This window comes from Marmota monax, unplaced genomic scaffold, assembly GCF_021218885.2.
Source record: "Marmota monax isolate L192 unplaced genomic scaffold, Marmota_monax_Labrador192_F-V1.1 WCK01_AAM20220418_F8-fsc00279, whole genome shotgun sequence".
NCBI classification, from domain to species: domain Eukaryota; kingdom Metazoa; phylum Chordata; class Mammalia; order Rodentia; family Sciuridae; genus Marmota; species Marmota monax.
In genome coordinates this window covers 1644785-1664590 of record NW_026693587.1, presented here as the reverse complement: position 1 = coordinate 1664590, position 19806 = coordinate 1644785, and the positions used below count along the sequence as shown (strand labels likewise).

General features: G+C 37.0%; 1 protein-coding gene across 8 annotated transcripts in view; it reads left to right on the top strand.

The window, feature by feature from the left end:
* Positions 1-19806, top strand: part of Mpdz (multiple PDZ domain crumbs cell polarity complex component) — a gene marked incomplete at its 5' end in the record, with an annotated part of 83318 nt that overhangs the window by 51904 nt on the left and 11608 nt on the right. For all 8 annotated transcript variants that reach the window (XM_046459354.1, XM_046459353.1, XM_046459352.1 and 5 more), the window contains 7 exon segments: positions 10598-10690; positions 10781-10855; positions 11877-12057; positions 13781-13926; positions 14585-14668; positions 14831-15024; positions 17010-17157. In XM_046459354.1, the coding sequence (XP_046315310.1) occupies positions 10598-10690; positions 10781-10855; positions 11877-12057; positions 13781-13926; positions 14585-14668; positions 14831-15024; positions 17010-17157 (921 nt within the window).

Sequence of the window (19806 nt, the reverse complement as noted above, 5' to 3'; positions counted from 1 at the left end):
CCTCGAGCCGGAGGGAAGGAGCCGGGCCGCCGCCAGCCCCCGGAGCAGGCCCAGCGGCTCGCCAGCGTGGTGACCGCGTGACCCCAATTGGAGAGGGGGCGGAGCGGAGCCGCCACCCACACCCGCCAGGTGGGCAGACCCACAACCCAGTAGTACATGGGCGTGGTAGGAGGGGCAGGGCAGAGCCGCCCTTCGCGCTTGCAAGGTAAACAGACCTGTGACAGCCTGGCGGGTCAGGCCCAGTGGCCTGCCAGTGTGGTACACACGTCACCCCAACTCGAGTAGGGGCAGAGCAGATCCTTATCCCACGCCCGGATCAGGCCCTGCCGGTGTGGTGGTCACGTGACCCCAATTGGAGTGGGGGTGGAGCGGAACCGCCACCCGTGCCCGCAGGGTGAGCAGACCAGTGATCAACCTGCAGATCAGGCCCAGGGGTCCGCAGGCGTGGTAGGAGGGGCAGGGCAGATCCGCCGCCAGCGCCTTCAAGGTAGGCAGACCTACAACAGACCGGCGGATCAGGCCCAGGAGCCTGCCGGCGGGGTACAAACACCACCCTAATTGGAGTAGGGACAGAGCAGAGTCGCCTCCCTTGCCAGGAACAGACCCAGCATCCTGCAGGCGGGGTAGTCACGACACCCCAATTGGAGTAGGGGCAAAGCAGAGCCTCCACTCGTGCCCGAAAGGTGGGCAGATCTGCGACCGACCAGCAGGACAGGCCCAGTGGCCTGCTGGTACGACAGACACGACACCCCAATTGGAGTAGGGGCAGAACAGAGCCGCCACCAGCTCCCAGAACAGGCCCAGTGACCTGCCGGCGTGGTAGCCACGACACCCCAATTGGAATAAGGAGAGAGCAGAGCCGCCGCCCGCACCTGCAGGAAAGATACGCAAGCAGTATGAAAAGACAAGGAAAGAAAGGACCACAAGCAATGCAGGTCAACGCAACTTTAGAAGAGGTAACAGCTGCAGCAGATGGAATGTCAGATAAAGAATTCAGGATATACATGCTTCAGATGATCTGGAGTATCAAGGAAGACATTAAACAGCAAAATCAGACAATGAAAGATCACTTCGACAACGAATTACGCAAACAAATCCAGGAAGCAAAGGATCAACTATACAGGGAGATAGAGGTTATAAAAAACAAGCAATCAGAAATCCTAGAAATGCAGGAAGCAATAAACCAACTTAAAAACTCAATGGAGAATACTACCAACAGAGTAGAACACTTAGAAGATAGAACATCAGACAATGAAGACAAAGTATTTCAACTGGAAAAGAACATAGACAGCTCAGCAAGACTGTTAAGAAACCATGAGCAGAACATCCAAGAAATATGGGATAACATTAAGAGACCAAACTTAAGAGTCATTGGGATACAGGAAGGTACAGAGCTCCAAACCAAAGGAATGAGCAGTCTATTCCATGAAATAATACAAGAAAACTTCCCAGACTTGAAGAATGAGACAGAATCCCAAATCCTAGAAGCCTACAGGACGCCGAATGTGCAAAATCATAAGAGATCCACACCTAGACACATTATAATGAAGATGCCCAACATACAGAATAAGGAGAGAATTTTAAAAGCTACAAGAGAAAGGAAGCAGATTACATTTAGGGGCAAGCCAATCAGGATAACAGCTGATCTTTCAACACAGACTCTGAAAGCTAGAAGATCCTGGAATAACATATTTCAAACACTGAAAGATAATGGGTTCCAACCAAGAATTGTGTATCCAGCGAAATTAAGCTTCAGGATGGAGAATGAAATTAAAACCTTCCACGATAAACAAAAGTTTAAAGAATTCGCAGCTAGAAAACCATCTCTTCAAAACATCCTAGCCAAAGTATTACAGGAAGAGGAAATGGAAAATAACAATGAAAACCAACAGTGGGAGGTAGGACAGTAAAGGGGGGGGGGAAACAATCAAAGAGGAAAACAAACAATGTTTAGTAACAGAAATAAACAAATATGGCTGGAAGAACAACCCATATCTCAATAATAACCCTAAATGTTAATGGCTTAAACTCACCAATTAAGAGACACAGGCTAGTAGAATGGATCACAAAACAAGACCCAACAATATGCTGCCTACAGGAGACGCATTTGATAGGAAAAGACATACATAGGCTGAAGGTGAAAGGTTGGGAAAAATCATATCACTCATATGGACTTCGGAAACAAGCAGGCGTGTCCATACTCATATCAAATAAAATAGATTTCAAGCCAAAGTTAATCAAAAGAGATAAAGAGGGACACTACATACTGCTTAAGGGAACCATACACCAACAAGACATAACAATCATAAATATTTATGCCCCAAACAATGGTGCAGCTATGTTCGTCAAACAAACTCTTCTCAAGTTCAAGAGTCTAATAGACCACCACACCATAATCATGGGAGACTTCAACACACCTCTCTCGCCACTGGACAGATCTTCCAAACAAAAGTTGAATAAGGAAACTATAGAACTCAATAACACTATTAATAACCTAGACCTAATTGACATATATAGAGTATACCACCCAACATCAAGCAGTTACACTTTTTTCTCAGCAGCACATGGATCCTTCTCAAAAATAGATCATATATTATGTCACAGGGCAACTCTTAGACAATATAAAGGAGTAGAGATATTACCATGCATCTTATCTGATCATAATGGAATGAAACTGAAAATCAACGATAAAAGAAGGAAGGAAAAAGCATACATCAATTGGAGAATGAACAATAGGTTACTGAATGATCAATGGGTTATAGAAGACATCAAGGAGGAAATTAAAAAATTCTTAGAGATAAATGAAAACACAGACACAACATATCGGAATCTATGGGACACATTGAAAGCAGTTCTAAGAGGAAAATTCATTGCTTGGAGTTCATTCCTTAAAAAAAGAAAAAACCAACAAATAAATGATCTCATACTTCATCTCAAAATCCTTGAAAAAGAAGAGCAAAACAACAGCAAAAGAAGTAGAAGGCAAGAAATAATTAAAATCAGAGCTGAAATTAATGAAATCGAAACAAAAGAAACAATTGAAAAAATTGACAAAACTAAAAGTTGGTTCTTTGAAAAAATAAACAAAATCGACAGACCCTTAGCGATGCTAGTGAAGAGAAGAAGAGAGAGAACTCAAATTACTAGCATACGGGATGAAAAAGGCAATATCACAACAGACACTTCAGAAATACAGAAGATAATCAAAAACTATTTTGAATCCTTATACTCCAATAAATTAGAAGATAGTGAAGGCATAGATAAATTTCTTAAGTCATATGATCTGCCCAGATTGAGTCAGGAGGATATAGAAAACCTAAACAGACCAATATCAATTGAGGAGATAGAAGAAACCATCAAAAGACTACCAACTAAGAAAAGCCCAGGTCCCGATGGGTATACAGCAGAATTTTACAAAACCTTTAAAGAAGAACTAATACCAATACTTTTCAAGCTACTTCAGGAAATAGAAAAGGAGGGAGAACTTCCAAATTCATTCTATGAGGCCAACATCACCCTGATACCTAAACCAGACAAAGACACTTCAAAGAAAGAAAACTACAGACCAATATCTCTAATGAACCTAGATGCAAAAATCCTCAATAAAATTCTGGCGAATCGGATACAAAAACATATAAAAAAAATTGTACACCATGATCAAGTAGGATTCATCCCTGGGATGCAAGGCTGGTTCAATATACGGAAATCAATAAATGTTATTCACCACATCAATAGACTTAAAAATAAGAACCATATGATCATCTCGATAGATGCGGAAAAAGCATTTGACAAAGTACAGCATCCCTTTATGTTCAAAACTCTAGAAAAACTAGGGATAACAGGAACATACCTCAATATTGTAAAAGCAATCTATGCTAAGCCTCAGGCTAGCATTATTCTGAATGGAGAAAAACTGAAGGCATTCCCTCTAAAATCTGGAACAAGACAGGGATGCCCTCTCTCTCCACTTCTCTTCAACATAGTTCTCGAAACACTGGCCAGAGCAATTAGACAGACGAAAGAAATTAAAGGCATAAAAATAGGAAAAGAAGAAATTAAATTATCACTATTTGCAGATGATATGATTCTATATCTAGCAGACCCAAAAGGCTCTACAAAGAAACTATTAGAGCTAATAAATGAATTCAGCAAAGTGGCAGGATTTAAAATCAACACGCATAAATCAAAGGCATTCCTGTATATCAGCGACAAATCCTCTGAAATGGAAATGAGGACAACCACTCCATTCAAAATATCTTCAAAAAAAATAAAATACTTGGGAATCAACCTAACAAAAGAGGTGAAAGACTTATACAATGAAAACTACAGAACCCTAAAGAGAGAAATAGAAGAAGATCTTAGAAGATGGAAAAATATACCCTGTTCATGGATAGGCAGAACTAACATCATCAAAATGGCGATATTACCAAAAGTTCTCTATAGGTTTAATGCAATGCCAATCAAAATCCCAATGGCATTTCTTGTAGAAATAGAGAAAGCAATCATGAAATTCATATGGAAAAATAAAAGACCCAGAATAGCAAAAACAATGCTAAGCAAGAAGTGTGAATCAGGCGGTATAGCGATACCAGACTTCAAACTATACTACAGAGCAATAGTAACAAAAACAGCATGGTACTGGTACCAAAACAGGCGTGTGGACCAATGGTACAGAATAGAGGACACAGAAACCAATCCACAAAACTACAACTATCTTATATTTGATAAAGGGGCTAAAAGCATGCAATGGAGGAAGGATAGCATCTTCAACAAATGGTGCTGGGAAAACTGGAAATCCATATGCAACAAAATGAAACTGAATCCCTTTCTCTCGCCATGCACAAAAGTGAATTCAAAATGGATCAAGGAACTTGATATCAAATCAGAGACGCGCCGTCTGATAGAAGAAAAAGTTGGCTACGATCTACAGTCGGTGGGGTCGGGCTCCAAATTCCTCAATAGGACACCCATAGCACAAAAGTTAATAACTAGAATCAACAAATGGGACTTACTCAAACTAAGAAGTTTTTTCTCAGCAAAAGAAACAATAAGAGAGGTAAATAGGGAGCCTACATCCTGGGAACAAATCTTTACTCCTCACACTTCAGATAGAGCCCTAATATCCAGAGTATACAAAGAACTCAAAAAATTAGACAATAAGAGAACAAACAACCCAATCAACAAATGGGCCAAGGACCTGAACAGACACTTCACAGAGGAGGACATACAGTCAATCAACAAGTACATGAAAAAATGCTCAACATCTCTAGCTGTCAGAGAAATGCAAATCAAAACCACCCTAAGATACCATCTCACTCCAGTAAGATTGGCAGCCATTAGGAAGTCAAACAACAACAAGTGCTGGCGAGGATGTGGGGAAAAGGGTACACTTGTACATTGCTGGTGGGACTGCAGATTGGTGCAGCCAATTTGGAAAGCAGTATGGAGATTTCTTGGAAAGCTGGGAATGGAGCCACCATTTGACCCAGCTATTCCCCTTCTTGGTCTATTCCCTAAAGACCTAAAAAGAGCATGCTACAGGGACACTGCTACATCGATGTTCATAGCAGCACAGTTCACAATAGCAAGACTGTGGAACCAACCTAGATGCCCTTCAATAGACGAATGGATAAAAAAAATGTGGCATTTATACACAATGGAGTATTACTCTGCATTAAAAAATGACAAAATCATAGAATTTACAGGGAAATGGATGGCATTAGAGCAGATTATGCTAAGTGAAGCTAGCCAATCCCTAAAAAACAAATGCCAAATGTCTTCTTTGATATAAGGAAAGTAACTAAGAACAGAGTAGGGACGAAGAACAGGAGAAGAAGATTAACATTTAACAGGGATGAGAGGTGGGAGGGAAAGGGAGAGAGAAGGTAAATTGCACGGTAATGGAAGGAGACCCTCAGGGTTATACAGTGGAGGGGGTAGAGAGAGAGGAGGGGAGGGGAGGGGAGAGGTGGGGAGGGGGGAGGGTGGATGATGGGAAAGGCAGCGGAGCACAACCGACACTAGTATGGCAATTTGTAAATCAATGGATGTGTAACTGATGTGAATCTGCAATCTGTGTATGGGGTGAAGGTGGGAGTTCATAACCCACTAGAATCAAAGTGTGGAATATGATATGTCAAGAAATTTGTAATGTTTTGAACAACCCACAATAAAAAATTAAAAAAAAAAAAAACATACTTCAGAGGTAATGTCACATGTTCATTGTCACTTACTCCTTTGCAACCCTGTGGGTTTGCTGTTATACTTAACCTCTGGTATACTACCTCCAGATCTGATTTTTTTTTAACCATTTAAATTTGTAGTGTTGTCCCATCTACCCTGTGGATTCCTTATAGGAATCCTCTATGTAAGTCATACTAATTTAAATGAAGAACTCATGGAGAAAAATTTAAGAATTTATTCTTCCTTCCTTTTGTTTATATCATTTGGACTGTCCTTCTGCTTATTTTCTCCTTGTCTAAATCCTACATATACTGAAGACCCAGCTTAAGCCTCACCTCTCCTTTTAAAATAATCTTTCAATGTATAACTAATTAGAACAAATAAAAACTAAATAATAAATTAAATAAAATCTTTCAATATTCTGACATATATAATGCTTACTATTAATGTCTCTGTGTATGTGTCCCTTAATCATGTATGGCCCAAGAACGGGTCTTTTGTGGAAAGCTTCCATGTGGTGTCTTTTCTATACATCCCAAATGCACACATGTTGAGAGAAGAAACTTTCATACTTTCTCTCCCAGACCATAGCTCACACTGAGTAAGAGGGATGGGTGTGTTGAAGAATGAGTGAATGCTACTCTTGCAACAGGGAGGAAATACTGAGATCAGGAGAGTCAGAAAGAGAAGATTTTTGCATCATCTAAAAATTGCAGTTATAGTAATAGTTGTTTCTAGTTCTCTTTCAGAAATTCTCTCAACAAATTTATTATCTTTTTATCCTTTTACTTTTTGAAAATAGTAAAATGGAAGTTCAAACAAAAAGTTCTCATATATATAATCTAAATACTCAGTGGCTGAGTGATATGCTAATTCAATTTATCAGAAAACATATTTTATTAAAGATTTATTTTTATCATAGTTTAGTCCAAAAATGTACTATACATCAAAGGAGGTAGTAACCTTCTAAGATTGTCAGAGATTTTTTCATATTCATACTTTTGTGTGTGTGTGTGGTGAAAACCTTCAAATGCCATTAAGTGTTTCTTTTGAATTTTAGCAAATCTTTCACCTTCCATATAATCCTCTAATAATAACAATAGTTTAGCTTTATCCCACTTTTAATTATTATTTTAATTCTTTTCTAGCTATTTAATTTATATAGTTTTTCTTCATAAATACACTGTTTGGTAGTATTTTTATTATTTTATTTGTTTTTATTAGTTATACATGTCAGTAGAATGTATTTTGACATACATATATGGAGTATAACTTCTCATTCTTCTTGTTGTACATGATGTGGCATTACATTGATCATGTAATCATATGTGCAAGTAGAATAGTATTTTAATAACTAGCTCAGAACTTTTATCTCAGGTCTTTTATTGCTAAGGAATATATATGCTTATGTATTTGTGTTCACACACACACACACCCCATTCTGAGAGAAGTAATGTGGAAAGTTGAGCAGTTATTTAAGAAATTGCATACTCACACCCTATGATACTGCCTTACATGTTTTTTTTTCTGACACCAATAAATTTTAGATGTGTATATGCTTAATTATTTTTGTAGTATACTAAGTTGGATTGGAGCATAGTATACATGTAGATGTGTGACTTATTGTTCCTTTTAGGACTCCCTCTGTTGCAAGTAGTAATAATAACCACAAAAGCTTTCTCCCTCAGTCTTAATCAAAAAACAGGATTTATGAACTCAAGTAATTGGTTAACAAACAGTCTTCAAAGATAGTTGGTACTGGGCTCAGTGGTTCAAGGGCAAGATCTCTCTCTCTCTCTCTGCACAGCCATGCACAGTGGCAGCTTGATGCCAAGGGTCGGTCTTCCTCGTAGTGTTAGTTTGACTGGCAACCACAGTTAGGGATGTGTACAACCTCTTTACATATGGTTGGGTAAACGGGGAGAAGAATGGCTGCTCCAGTATTCTGAGCAAAAGAGCCAAGATTCATCCTAAATGAACCAGTCTAGTTCATATGTTTACCCTTCTGACAGCAACAGTGGCCATGGGAATAAAATTATACAAATAAGTCCTTCAAACCCTGTCCTTGGAGCTACTTACACTTTGCTACAAAAGGAATTGCTACAAAACTTAACAAACTTTAAACAAAAGGCACTTGCTGTCTCACAGTTTCTGTGGGTCCAAAATTTGAGACCGAAACTGGTGTTCTGGGTTAGAATTTCTTGTGTGATTGCCAGGTAATGCTGCAGTTGTCTGAAGGTTTGGGGCTGTGCATCACTTCTAATGTGATTTCCTTGAATGACTATTGGCAAGAGGATTTATTTCCTCTTCATGGATGTTGTAGTTTGAATATCCTTCAAAAGCTCCTATGTTAATGCAGGCATATTCAGAGTTGAAATGATTCGATTATAAGAGCCATAACATAACCAGTCCCTTCTGGTTTTAATGGACTAATTGGACTAACCTGATGGTAATTATAGGCAGATGGGGCATGGCTAGAGGACTTAGGTTACTGAGGGTGTGTCCCAGAACGGTTCATCTTTCCTGTGGTCCAGTCTTCTCTTTCTGTTTCCTGGCTGCTGTATCCTGAATTATTTTCTTCTGCTACACTCTTCTGCCATGATGCTGTGCCTCACAGTGGGCTCAGAGCAACGGAGTTGGCCACTCATGAACTGAAACCTCTGACAATGTGAGCTCAAAAGAAACTTTTCCTTCTCCAACTTGTTCTTGTCGGTATTTTGGCCACAGTGCAAAAGTTGAATAACACAATGGGGTTGTTTGGATATCCTCTTGAAGTGGCAGTGGGTCTTGTGCAGGACAAGCAATCTTAGAGAAGAAGCAAGGAGCACCCTGGTGCCTCTTTGGACCTGTGTGTGAAATTGTACACCATTACTTCTATTCTCTTTTCTTTGTTAGGCTCAAGTCATTAAGTCCAGCTCATACTTTTAGACTCACTGTCTTCAAGGGAGGAGTATCAAAGAATTTCTGTCCATGTTATAAAACTACCACCTGAAACTAGAGGGAAGAGAGAGGGAGTGAGGAGAGGAAAGATGGAAGTCAGCAAGAGAGGGGTGAGGGGTTGAGGGGAGACAGTAGTCAGGGATGGTTGGAGTGGGTGGATGGACTGGGTATTTTAATGAAGGTCTGCTAGCTTTTACAAAAGGGTAAGATGGGAATGGATGTTAGACAACCCTTTGTAAAGTATCAGCAAGTGCCTATTATACAATAAAGTACTTTTCTAGCTAAGTAGCAGTTACTACTATTATTTTTTATAAGAAAATTTAGATTTTTTTCTCTGTGAGAAAATTGAGGGTTAGAGATGTTAAGTGGCATATCTGAATTTCTGCAGTGAGGCAGAAGGTAAATTAGAAGCTAGAGTAGTCTTCTCTGCCTTATACATACATGAGTAATTGTGTGGAGGGAGGTGGTGGAGAGGGATACTTGTGACAGTCTGAAATGCATCCAGCATTAAGAGTCTACCTCAGAAAAACTATAATGTTGATCATCTTTAAAATGATGGTGAAACCTTACCTTGATATCAGAGCCATGATCATAAGTATCTCTGAAGGCAAATTGGGCTAATGTGTGTATATTTCAGATAAACTGTCACAAGTTCCCTTTTCTCTATTTTACTTTTTGTGAATTTTTCCTGGATGAAAACTATAATGCAAAAGGTTATTACCTCTGGCCAGAATGAAAATTCAAAACTCTGTTTTAATTTTATTAAACATTAAAGAAAGGTAAAGGCCACTATTATTGAACATTTGGTTTTGATAAAAGAAAATGTGGAAAATATAGACCATGTAGCTCTCCAGCCTTGGCAGGTTTTCAGGGCATGTCTTTGGACTCAGAAGCATTGTCACTCTGCAGCAAATCAAAACTCTCTTCTTTAGAGAAACAATGCTGGGTGCTCCATTCCAGAAAGGACAGAGCACATAGCACTAATTGCATCTCTCTTTGAAAGTAAGAAAGGTGGCAGAAAAGAGTGAAGGAGCCAGACTTGATTGTTATTTCTCAGATCCAGAGGAAAAAGAGAGGAAGCCAGGGTACTTCGGTGGGTTTTGAGTGATTTATTCAGTCAGCCAGTTACACAAGACTAAATCTGCAAGTGTTGAATGTTTTGGTTTAAATTATGGAATGCATTTCTGCTCTTAGCATATTTTGCTGAAGTTTCTAAAGATGTTGGACATAGGAAAGGAATGAAATCACTTGACTATTTTAGTAGAGGAGAATTTTTTTTCCCATTAGAAATTTCAAAGTTTGCTTTTAAAAAAAATAATAATAGATTTCTGATAGTAGAATTCAGAAGAACTTTTAATTGCTTTGTTAGCCCTTGGTGGAAGATTATTTTTAGCCTTTGTAGATACATACCTTCTTCTTTTCTTGTATAAGGTTAATCTATTTCAAGTCTCCTGCATGTTCTTTTCACTTCTAGGATCAAGGTGGACTGGGCATTGCCATCAGTGAAGAAGATACGCTCAGTGGAGTCATTGTGAAGAGTTTAACAGAGCAGGGAGTAGCAGCCAAGGTTAGGCTTGACCATTCTCACCGTCACAAAGTGGTGGAAAAGGGAATTACTTCTGAAAAATCATTAATAATCTTTCACATTTCCATTTAGGATGGACGACTCAAAGTTGGAGATCAGATCTTGGCTGTAGATGATGAAGTTGTTATTGGCTATCCAGTTGAAAAGGTATTTTAAAGAAAAAGAAGAGTTTCACTAAGGGTCTTCAATTTCTATTTTCTGTTTTCCAATCAAGTTGATGTTAAGATGTTCACTATTTCCTGATTGCAAATTCAGTATTCTCAGCGAATTTTAATAAATGTCATAGGGAAACTTGAAACTCCTAAATAATGACTAACTTCATGTTAGGACCAAAGGAATCATTTTCTCCTGAATTTTTACTGTCCAGACTATCTACTATACAAATTGCTTTATAAACAGACTTTAAAACTCAGCCCTTAAATATATTACTGTTATTAGAATTGAACAGTACTGTGTATCTGAGCTTTCTCTTCAAAAGTGATCGTAATACTTATTTGGAGTTTCATTTGAGGGCATTTGTGTATAAGTGCTAGAAGCAATGTTTTGTTTACCCTGAGATCTTTTTCTTCCTTATGGTGAAGGAGAACCATGTAACTGAATATGTTTCTGTTTCTACATTGGCCAGCAAGAAGCTTAAAGTCATTTTTTTTTAAATTCGGTTTTAATGGTTGTATAAATTGGATCCTTTAACCCATAAATTTATGTTTTTACTTTCCATTTGCCTTGAGTTTTCTGATTCATGGTTTTCCTATCCTGCTTTTAACATTTTACTAAAAGTCCATGTATAAACTATTTTAGATTCTCTGTATAATCTGGAAGTGAGTTAAATATTCCATATATGTTCTAAGGTTGTAGGGATTCAGAAAAATGGATGAGAGTAATTGAAATATGAAAGTTGAAAAGCCCTCTACTTATATAAGGATAAATCTGGTCAGAACTAAGTGTGGAAATTAACCACTCTTTAATCAATATTAGGCATTTGGAGAAATCAGAGAAAAACTAGAACCATTTATTTTTTAGCTTCTCAAGTCCTGTCAAGGAATCATTTGCTTCTGTCTCTTCTCTCAAAGATAGAATTATATTCCAGTAATAATAGTGACTTGCATTTGTGTAAATCTGATAATTTGTTTTTGAATTTTGTTTTTCCTCCACACCAATATCCTGCCAGTTTATTGGCCTTCTGAAGACAGCAAAAACAACAGTAAAACTGACCATTCATGCTGAAAATCCAGATTTCCAGTCTGTTTCTCCATCAGCCAGTGCAGCCAATGGAGAAAAAAAGAACAGTTCTCAGTCTCCTGTCACCCCACAGACTGGCTCCCCTGAACTGGAACCTGAGTCCATTCGAAGTAAGGGCTGATTTCTACCCTGCATGTGCAGCAAACTCAGCAGAGTCCTTGCCTGGGAATCAGCTGCCTGCCTGCATCTTATTGTTTAATGGTCTTAGGGGACCCCTTTGGTAAGAGGGTGGTTAAAGAGAAGGGCTACCAAAGGAAGAGTCCTATACTGTTAGGTAGGAGATGTGTGTGCTGTGCCCTAGTCAGCCCTGGTATCTTAGGAAACCCACCCTCCTACTCCAGCCTCAATCAGCTTCTTCCTCTCTAAAACAAAAGAATCCCCTCTTTGTTCTCCAGAAATCTCTTGCTGAGAGTATCTGTGAGTCCAAATATCTAACTAAATGTATTAGAGATACCATTTTCTAGATTTTTTTATACTAGGAAAGTAATTTAACTTCTCTAAACTTCAGTTAATCTATAGAGTGGATATTCAGAGTTACAGTTGTACAGATAGAATCAACACTGCCACTAATAAGAAACTTAAAAATGCTAGTTATTTATTACCACATGCAATGTAAATTGAGTTCTGTGGCTGGTGTGTATTAGACAATCATGTCAAATTAGATGAAACGTATGTATGTGGATTGGTGTGTCATTAAACTGCCAGACGAGTATATAGAGGGAAATTATTCCCTTTAGTTACTTTTTGGAAAAATCATACTAGAATCATTTCAAGCTCTGCAGTAAATTTTGATTTAAAAACATTGGTTTATTTTTCAACTTAGGAGGATCTCTTGGCCTACAAACTGAAACATTCAGTTCTTCTGACAGGTTTTTAAGGAAATGCTGGTTTAAAACATTCATAATATAGTTGGACAAAAAGTCTTAAAGTAATACATCTCTGATGAAAGTAATCCTGTATTTAGAAAGTAATTCTGAGTAATTTGCTGAAGTGTTAAAAGATTTTATGGAAATTTTTTCATTTTTTTCAGTTTTATGTTGGTCCCTAAATAGCATTGTCTATAAAAATATGAAATTCTAAATGAAAACTTAACACAAAAGAAAATATCTTACACCTGTTCATACCATTTCAGAAAAAAGAAAATAGTCTGTTTCTGATTTCCTAAAAAGAGAACATCTTGCCTAAAGCATACGCTTCTCTGCTGAGTGTCCTTGCTTTCCCAAACATGCTATTGCTATGTGTTCTTTGTTGTATCATAAAACATATGATACGGTATGAAGACTCATAAAGCAAGGTGTGGAATTATATTCTTGTTTTTATATTATATTCTTATGTGTTGAGTTCTGACCTGTCTGCATTAGGATTTGGTATCAGAGTTTAGAAAACACCGATGAAACACCACAATGAAAACTGCAAATGCTTATGTGTACATGTAAGCATATGTGCTGTGCGTATGTGTTCAGAAGTGATTACATAAGAAGAGATGCTTAGGAGAAGAAGAGGAAATCAAAAAAGTAAAAAGAGCAGGCACCATGACCAAGATTAGTGATGTGTTTTGTTGTCTAAGTACAGAATAGCAAGTGATAATTAAAATAATTAAACAAATAATTTTGTACCTACCATCCAAATTAACAGTGATTACCTAGTCATGTTTGTTTGACATTTTTAAATATAAGATAACTAAAAGATTGAAGGCAAAATTGAAGAATTCTCCTTTTTCCCCCAGTCCTGGACCTGTTTCCCTGCTCCATTCCCAAAGACAACCTGTGTCGATATACATATTTTCTAGTTCATTTTTATTTTTATTTTATTTCATTTTTAATTTATTCTTAGGTACAAGCAGATCATCAACACCAGCAATCTTTGCTTCTGATCCTGCAACCTGCCCTATTATCCCTGGTTGTGAAACAACAATTGAGATTTCCAAAGGGCGAACAGGGCTGGGTCTGAGCATCGTTGGGGGTTCTGACACATTGCTGGTGAGTGCCCATCCAGAGTGCTTCAGCCATGCAGGTAGCTTCCAGACAGCTTCAAGAGACTCCAGGGAGATTCCTATCAGTTAATTATATGAATTATTAATCACTTATTGTTATTTTCATTTATAGGGAAAATATTCGATTAGGTACTAGGACCATTACTTTGAGTATTGATCACTACTGACTCAGTAAGATTGTGTTACACTTGTTACTGTGACCTTTAGTTTTCAGAATGTCTTACTAGTACTTGATATAACTTAATTTCCTTTTTATTAATATCCAGGTTGGTTTAGTCCTATATTGAGAGGAGTTTAAAAAACTTTGTAGACAGAATTTCCTAAATGTCAAAAATACTTTCAGAATCATTTTGTTTGTGGATAGAAACAATAATATTTCCTTACTATATTTAAATATGATTTATATGTTTTATGATTTTTCCTACTTCTCTATAATTGGAAAAAATAAACTTCTTTGAGACTTTTTGCAAAAAATATGCTATTACATATTTCCTAGAATGATGCTATTTGGCTCACATATAAACCTAGTGAGTATATAAATCCCTGTGGCTATCAGGAAAGTACGCTGTGTTTGGACTTCATTTCTTCTCACCATTTAAAGGGAGAATGGGATAAAGCATACTATGTTGCATTTGGATCCTTAGGGTGCCATTATTATCCATGAAGTTTATGAAGAAGGAGCAGCATGTAAAGATGGAAGACTCTGGGCTGGAGATCAGATTTTAGAGGTACAGACTGCTTATTTTTGATCTTCAAAAATAACAGAGAAAGTCAGTGAGAGGGTATGTGTTTCTTTGCTGCTTTCTTTCTCTCCTCTGCCCTCCTACCTTCCTTTCCTTCTTCACTTAATTCCCCCAGTTCCTCCTAGTCAATGTCACATATCTGTTTAGGTGAATGGCATTGACTTGAGAAAGGCCACACATGATGAAGCAATCAACGTCCTGAGACAGACGCCGCAACGAGTGCGCCTGACACTCTACAGAGATGAGACCCCCTACAAAGAGGAGGACGTGTGTGATGCCCTCACCATTGAGCTTCAGAAGAAGCCGGGGAAAGGCCTGGGATTAAGTATTGTTGGTAAAAGGTGTGCCTTTGGAATTAATTGCAACAACAGTAGAATTTTATCAATAGTTCATGTTCTGCAAGTAGCTGTCATTGGCCCACTTACAGTGAAAGCATAGAATGATACTGGTTTTGAACATTTAAATCAGGATATTGGGGGATTTTGAATATGCTCGACAAAAAGCCATTTGGTGTTTTTGTGTGCTTGCTATGTGTCAGGAAATACCTTACATTCTGAGGAACAAAGTTAAGTAAGACATGGTTTCTGACCTCAAAAATTAACAGTTTGGCGAACAAGAATTAAAAATATTCTTATAGCAAATCAATCTGTTGAGGAATTAGAGAGACACATTATGGAGGAGCTGTGGAAGCAGAGGAGAAAGGAACCAAGAGAAGTGGATTAGGGACATGTTCCATGAAGAGAGGTACCTGCACTGAGGCTGAGAGTGATTGAGATGATAGTTGGTCTGCTGAAGGGACTGGAGGATCATACAGGGAGAAAGATCAGAATGACACGAGCATGCCATCAGCACAGGACAGAAAGCATGAAGCCAGGGGATGGGTGCAGGCAGATCAGTAAGGGCACATGATTAGTTTAATATTTATAGGTATGTTTGAAAATATTTATATTAAGTCATAGTAACATTAAGTTCCATAAGTATTTTTTTTTCCTTTTAGTATTATAAGCTCATTGGGATCAGAAAATACCAGGTAATGAAACAAATGAAGTTAGTGTTCAGTAAAAAGAAACCGAATTACTATCACCATTTTTCAGGCCTCAGATATCTAGTTTCAAAGTAGGGTTTTTCTTTTTTCCCCCAACTGAGTCAAAAATTTATGAAATTGTGCCCTTTACATCAGAATATCCTTTGGAAATGGGCGTATCAAAATGCCTACCTGGTTCTGCAGGGACATTTCAATTCAGAAATAAAAGGATATTTATTCCGGTTTGTTTTTTAAGAGACAACTAATGATTTTTTTAATACACAGAAAGAAAGTATCATATTATTGAAATTTCAGTAGGAATGTGTCTGAAAAATTAGACATTATTTTTGGGAAAACAATTTCAGTTGTGTAGCTGTTCTGAAACACTGTGAGCTTAGCATTCACATGGGGACCAGGCTACCACAACATGTGGGGTCACCAGGGCACTATAAAAAGCTCCAGCAACAGATCCTGTTTACATTAGGAAGAGCACACAAAGATTATCTAATCCAGTACCCTAATTCTGAAGATGTGAAACTAGAATCAGAAGGTAGAGTGCTTTGTTTGAGTCAGATCCCTGGAAGAACAAGTGATATATCCCATCTTTCACTATGCATTTCTGTTTACATTTACTTTTGTATCTTAATGGGAAGTTTGGGGATTTGTTTTGTTTTGTTATTACTTTTTTGATTTCATTTAGTTTTTATTTTTCTATAAAAGGATTGGAATAAGATTAATGTTTGCTCATTTTGGAAAAATCTATCTTATGTCTAAGTAAGCTGTAATGATTCAAAGTAAAATACATTGCAGTAATGGTAGTTAAGTTTGCATAACAAATGGTTTTAGTTTAAGATACACATGTGTTATTTATTTCCAACAATGTTAATAGTGTTGATGATAACAGCAATGTGTTTTCATAGCCACAAGTCAATATCCATTTAAGGATTCATAATGGTGTGGAAAGAACAATAGATTTAACATCCGAGGACTGGCTCTTTATTCCTGTTTTTACCATTTACTAGCTGTGTGGCCCATAAAATGAGAAGAATAGTATCCCCTCCTCTTCACAGTATGTAATTGATGAACAACAAATATGCTTATAAAAGATCTGCTCAATCTCTGAAATACTGTAAAACATATGCCATTATTTAATACATGTTGCCCCAGCATTGCTCAAAACAATAAAACCCTTAAAAATAGATGTAAATTTTTCATTTTTTAAAAAAGTTAGCTTTCCATTAAATAAACATTGCATTTCAGTTGAGGAAAAGTAATAATGTTGAAATTCAAAATGGTTTGCAGAAACGATACTGGAGTATTTGTGTCAGATATTGTCAAAGGAGGCATCGCGGATGCTGATGGAAGACTGATGCAGGGTGACCAGATATTAATGGTGAATGGAGAAGATGTTCGCAATGCCACCCAGGAAGCTGTAGCTGCATTGCTAAAGGTATAAATCCGATGCCAAAAATAAGTGTGTATAAGAGCAAAAAGAAAGAGAATTTAAACTTCAGCTACAATAGTTTAGTTACTTCTCTAAAGTATCATCTCAAATAAAACATTTTTCCTACTTCTCTATAATTGGAAAAAATAAACTTCTTTGAGACTTTTTCCAAAAAATATGCTATTACATATTTTCAGTGACAGCTGTTTATTATGTTGTTCTGTATTTATTTAGTGGTATTAGGATTCATGAACTGAGTATTTAAAATTCTAGTAAATCTTTCTAAGATGAATATTGTGTAAATTCTTGCTTAAAACAAAACACATATTCAGACACAAAAGTCTCAATATTTGCACCTCCATCTTTGTTTCTGGATTATTTCTTACAGCTTCTGATATGATTTAGACACATCTCAGACACAGAGGTGCTCTTTTTTTTCTGTTTTCTTTTTTGTTTATTTAACTTTGGATACTATTTTAAACATCTGTTATCCTTTTTTCTTAGTATAATGTATATATACATCACTACAGTCAAAGCAGCCAAAAATGTCTTTGTTTATTTATTTTTATGTGTTGCTAAGGATCGAACCCAGTGCCTCACATATGCAAGGCAAGTGCTCTGACACTGAGCCACAATCCCAGCCCCACAGAGGTGCTTTTTTAAAAGTGTCTTGGCTGAACTGCCCAATATGGGGATCACCAGAGGTGAGATGGGTATCCATGACACCTCTGGAGATCATATTTTCTAGGCTTTCCTGTCACCAGCTCTTCTTTAACCCCTATTTTGGCATAGCAGTGTCAACATCTTTATGAAGGATAATGAATAATGTGACAAAAAAATGTGGCAGAAAGATTTTATTATTTATGAGCATTAGAATATAATGTTTTGTCTAAATCCTATTCTGACTCAAAACTATTGAACTATTTGAAAGTTGGTATTTAAAATCAGGTTTGGGTGAGCCAACCTTATATAGTGAAAATAATTTAATGCAGTTTCACCTGGCAGTACTTTCACTGGGAATTATTCAGTTTGTTGGAAGGACCCCATCCCTACGTATCATTCTAAATTTAAGTACATTTCGCATTATGAAATAGATTCCTCCAAAGAAAGTTCAAGAAGGATCATTTTCCTATTGAAAATGCAGAATAAGTCTCATTTTGAAAAAGAATTGTAAAGTACAGAATAATCACTTAAAAATACATTTGTTAGGACTATAGACATATTTCTTATTAGGGTATATTCCAGTTTATAGGGAGGATATATATTCCTGTAAATGGGCAATGCTTATCTTTTTGTTCTCCTTTACCTTGTGTGGTTTTTAACCTGAAGAAGTATAATTCAACATTGACTAGAAAACCATTTCCATCAGTGCCTATGCCTTGGGTACAACTTGCTGTGAGTCCACGTGGCAGCTCTGCCATGGTGGACTGGGCGTCATGGAGGGATGTTCCAGGCGAGGCTCTTATTTTTTGGCCTCTGATTTGGATAGGATTGTGAATATGAATGTGGATATAAAATCAGCCATTAACAAACATTAAAACCTGTCATTTATTGAAATTTTTTAAACATCAAGAATTCTTTAAGGAGGAACAGTTTTCCTCTGGAGATAAAAATATGTTGGCTCTGTAGCACTGTTATGTCTCTGAATAGAAAGTATCCATAAAACATAAATAATTTTAATATCAATACAGCCAACCATTGTAACAACCTGTATGGTTGAGAACCTTAAATATTTGTATACTATAATGTTCATGCTGCTGTTTCTTATTTTGATTGGTTAATTCTTCATTTAAAAACCTTACTCATATAACTTACAATATGGAAAAATTTAAGTACGTAAAGTTCATCAGAGTATTATTTGTAATAATAAGAAAATTGGAAGTAACATAGTTGACAAAAAACTACATCAACTTTGGCATGTATTTCAAAGATGCATAACAAATGTGTCTATTTGTAGTGATCTTTATGACAACTATATTAACATAAAAAATGTAATCAGTGAAGATAAAACAAAAAACAATTGTGGTTTACAATATCAATATAGTTATGTAAGATGAAACCTTATAAATTTTTAACAACAACTATGAGGTAATTATTGAAATTAACTTTTTCCTCATTTCACTTTCCAATTTTTTCTAATGAGAATTAATTGCTTTTATAATGGAAAGATTACCTTAAATTTTTTACAATAATCAAAACCTTTGGACTTTGAAAGAGCTGTGTTATAGGTAGATGAAAGAGTTATAACACTGCATAGTGAATAATAAATGCATGAACTTGTTAACTTCTGCATTTATGTAAGCTGAAAACACAAGTAGTTCCCAAGAAAAGTTTGGTAAGTTTGGGGCTAAAAAAAAAAATGGTGAACCAACAAAACAAATAAAAATCAACTGATGGCTATTTCAGGTTAAGTTTTGACTTTTCAAGTTCAAGCTTCCCTTGGTAGCACATCAGCAGCATAACAATGTCAGTGCCTCCTCTTTATGCCTACTCTTAGACACTGTCATAAGCACTGTACATGGACTACTTTTCTAAACAACTTATTATGCTCTACATTCTAAAAATGCAGAACACCAACTATATTAACATTAGATATCCATTACGGTCACAGAGCTAGTAAAACACAGTCTGAATTTAAATCAGTGTGTCTGAACT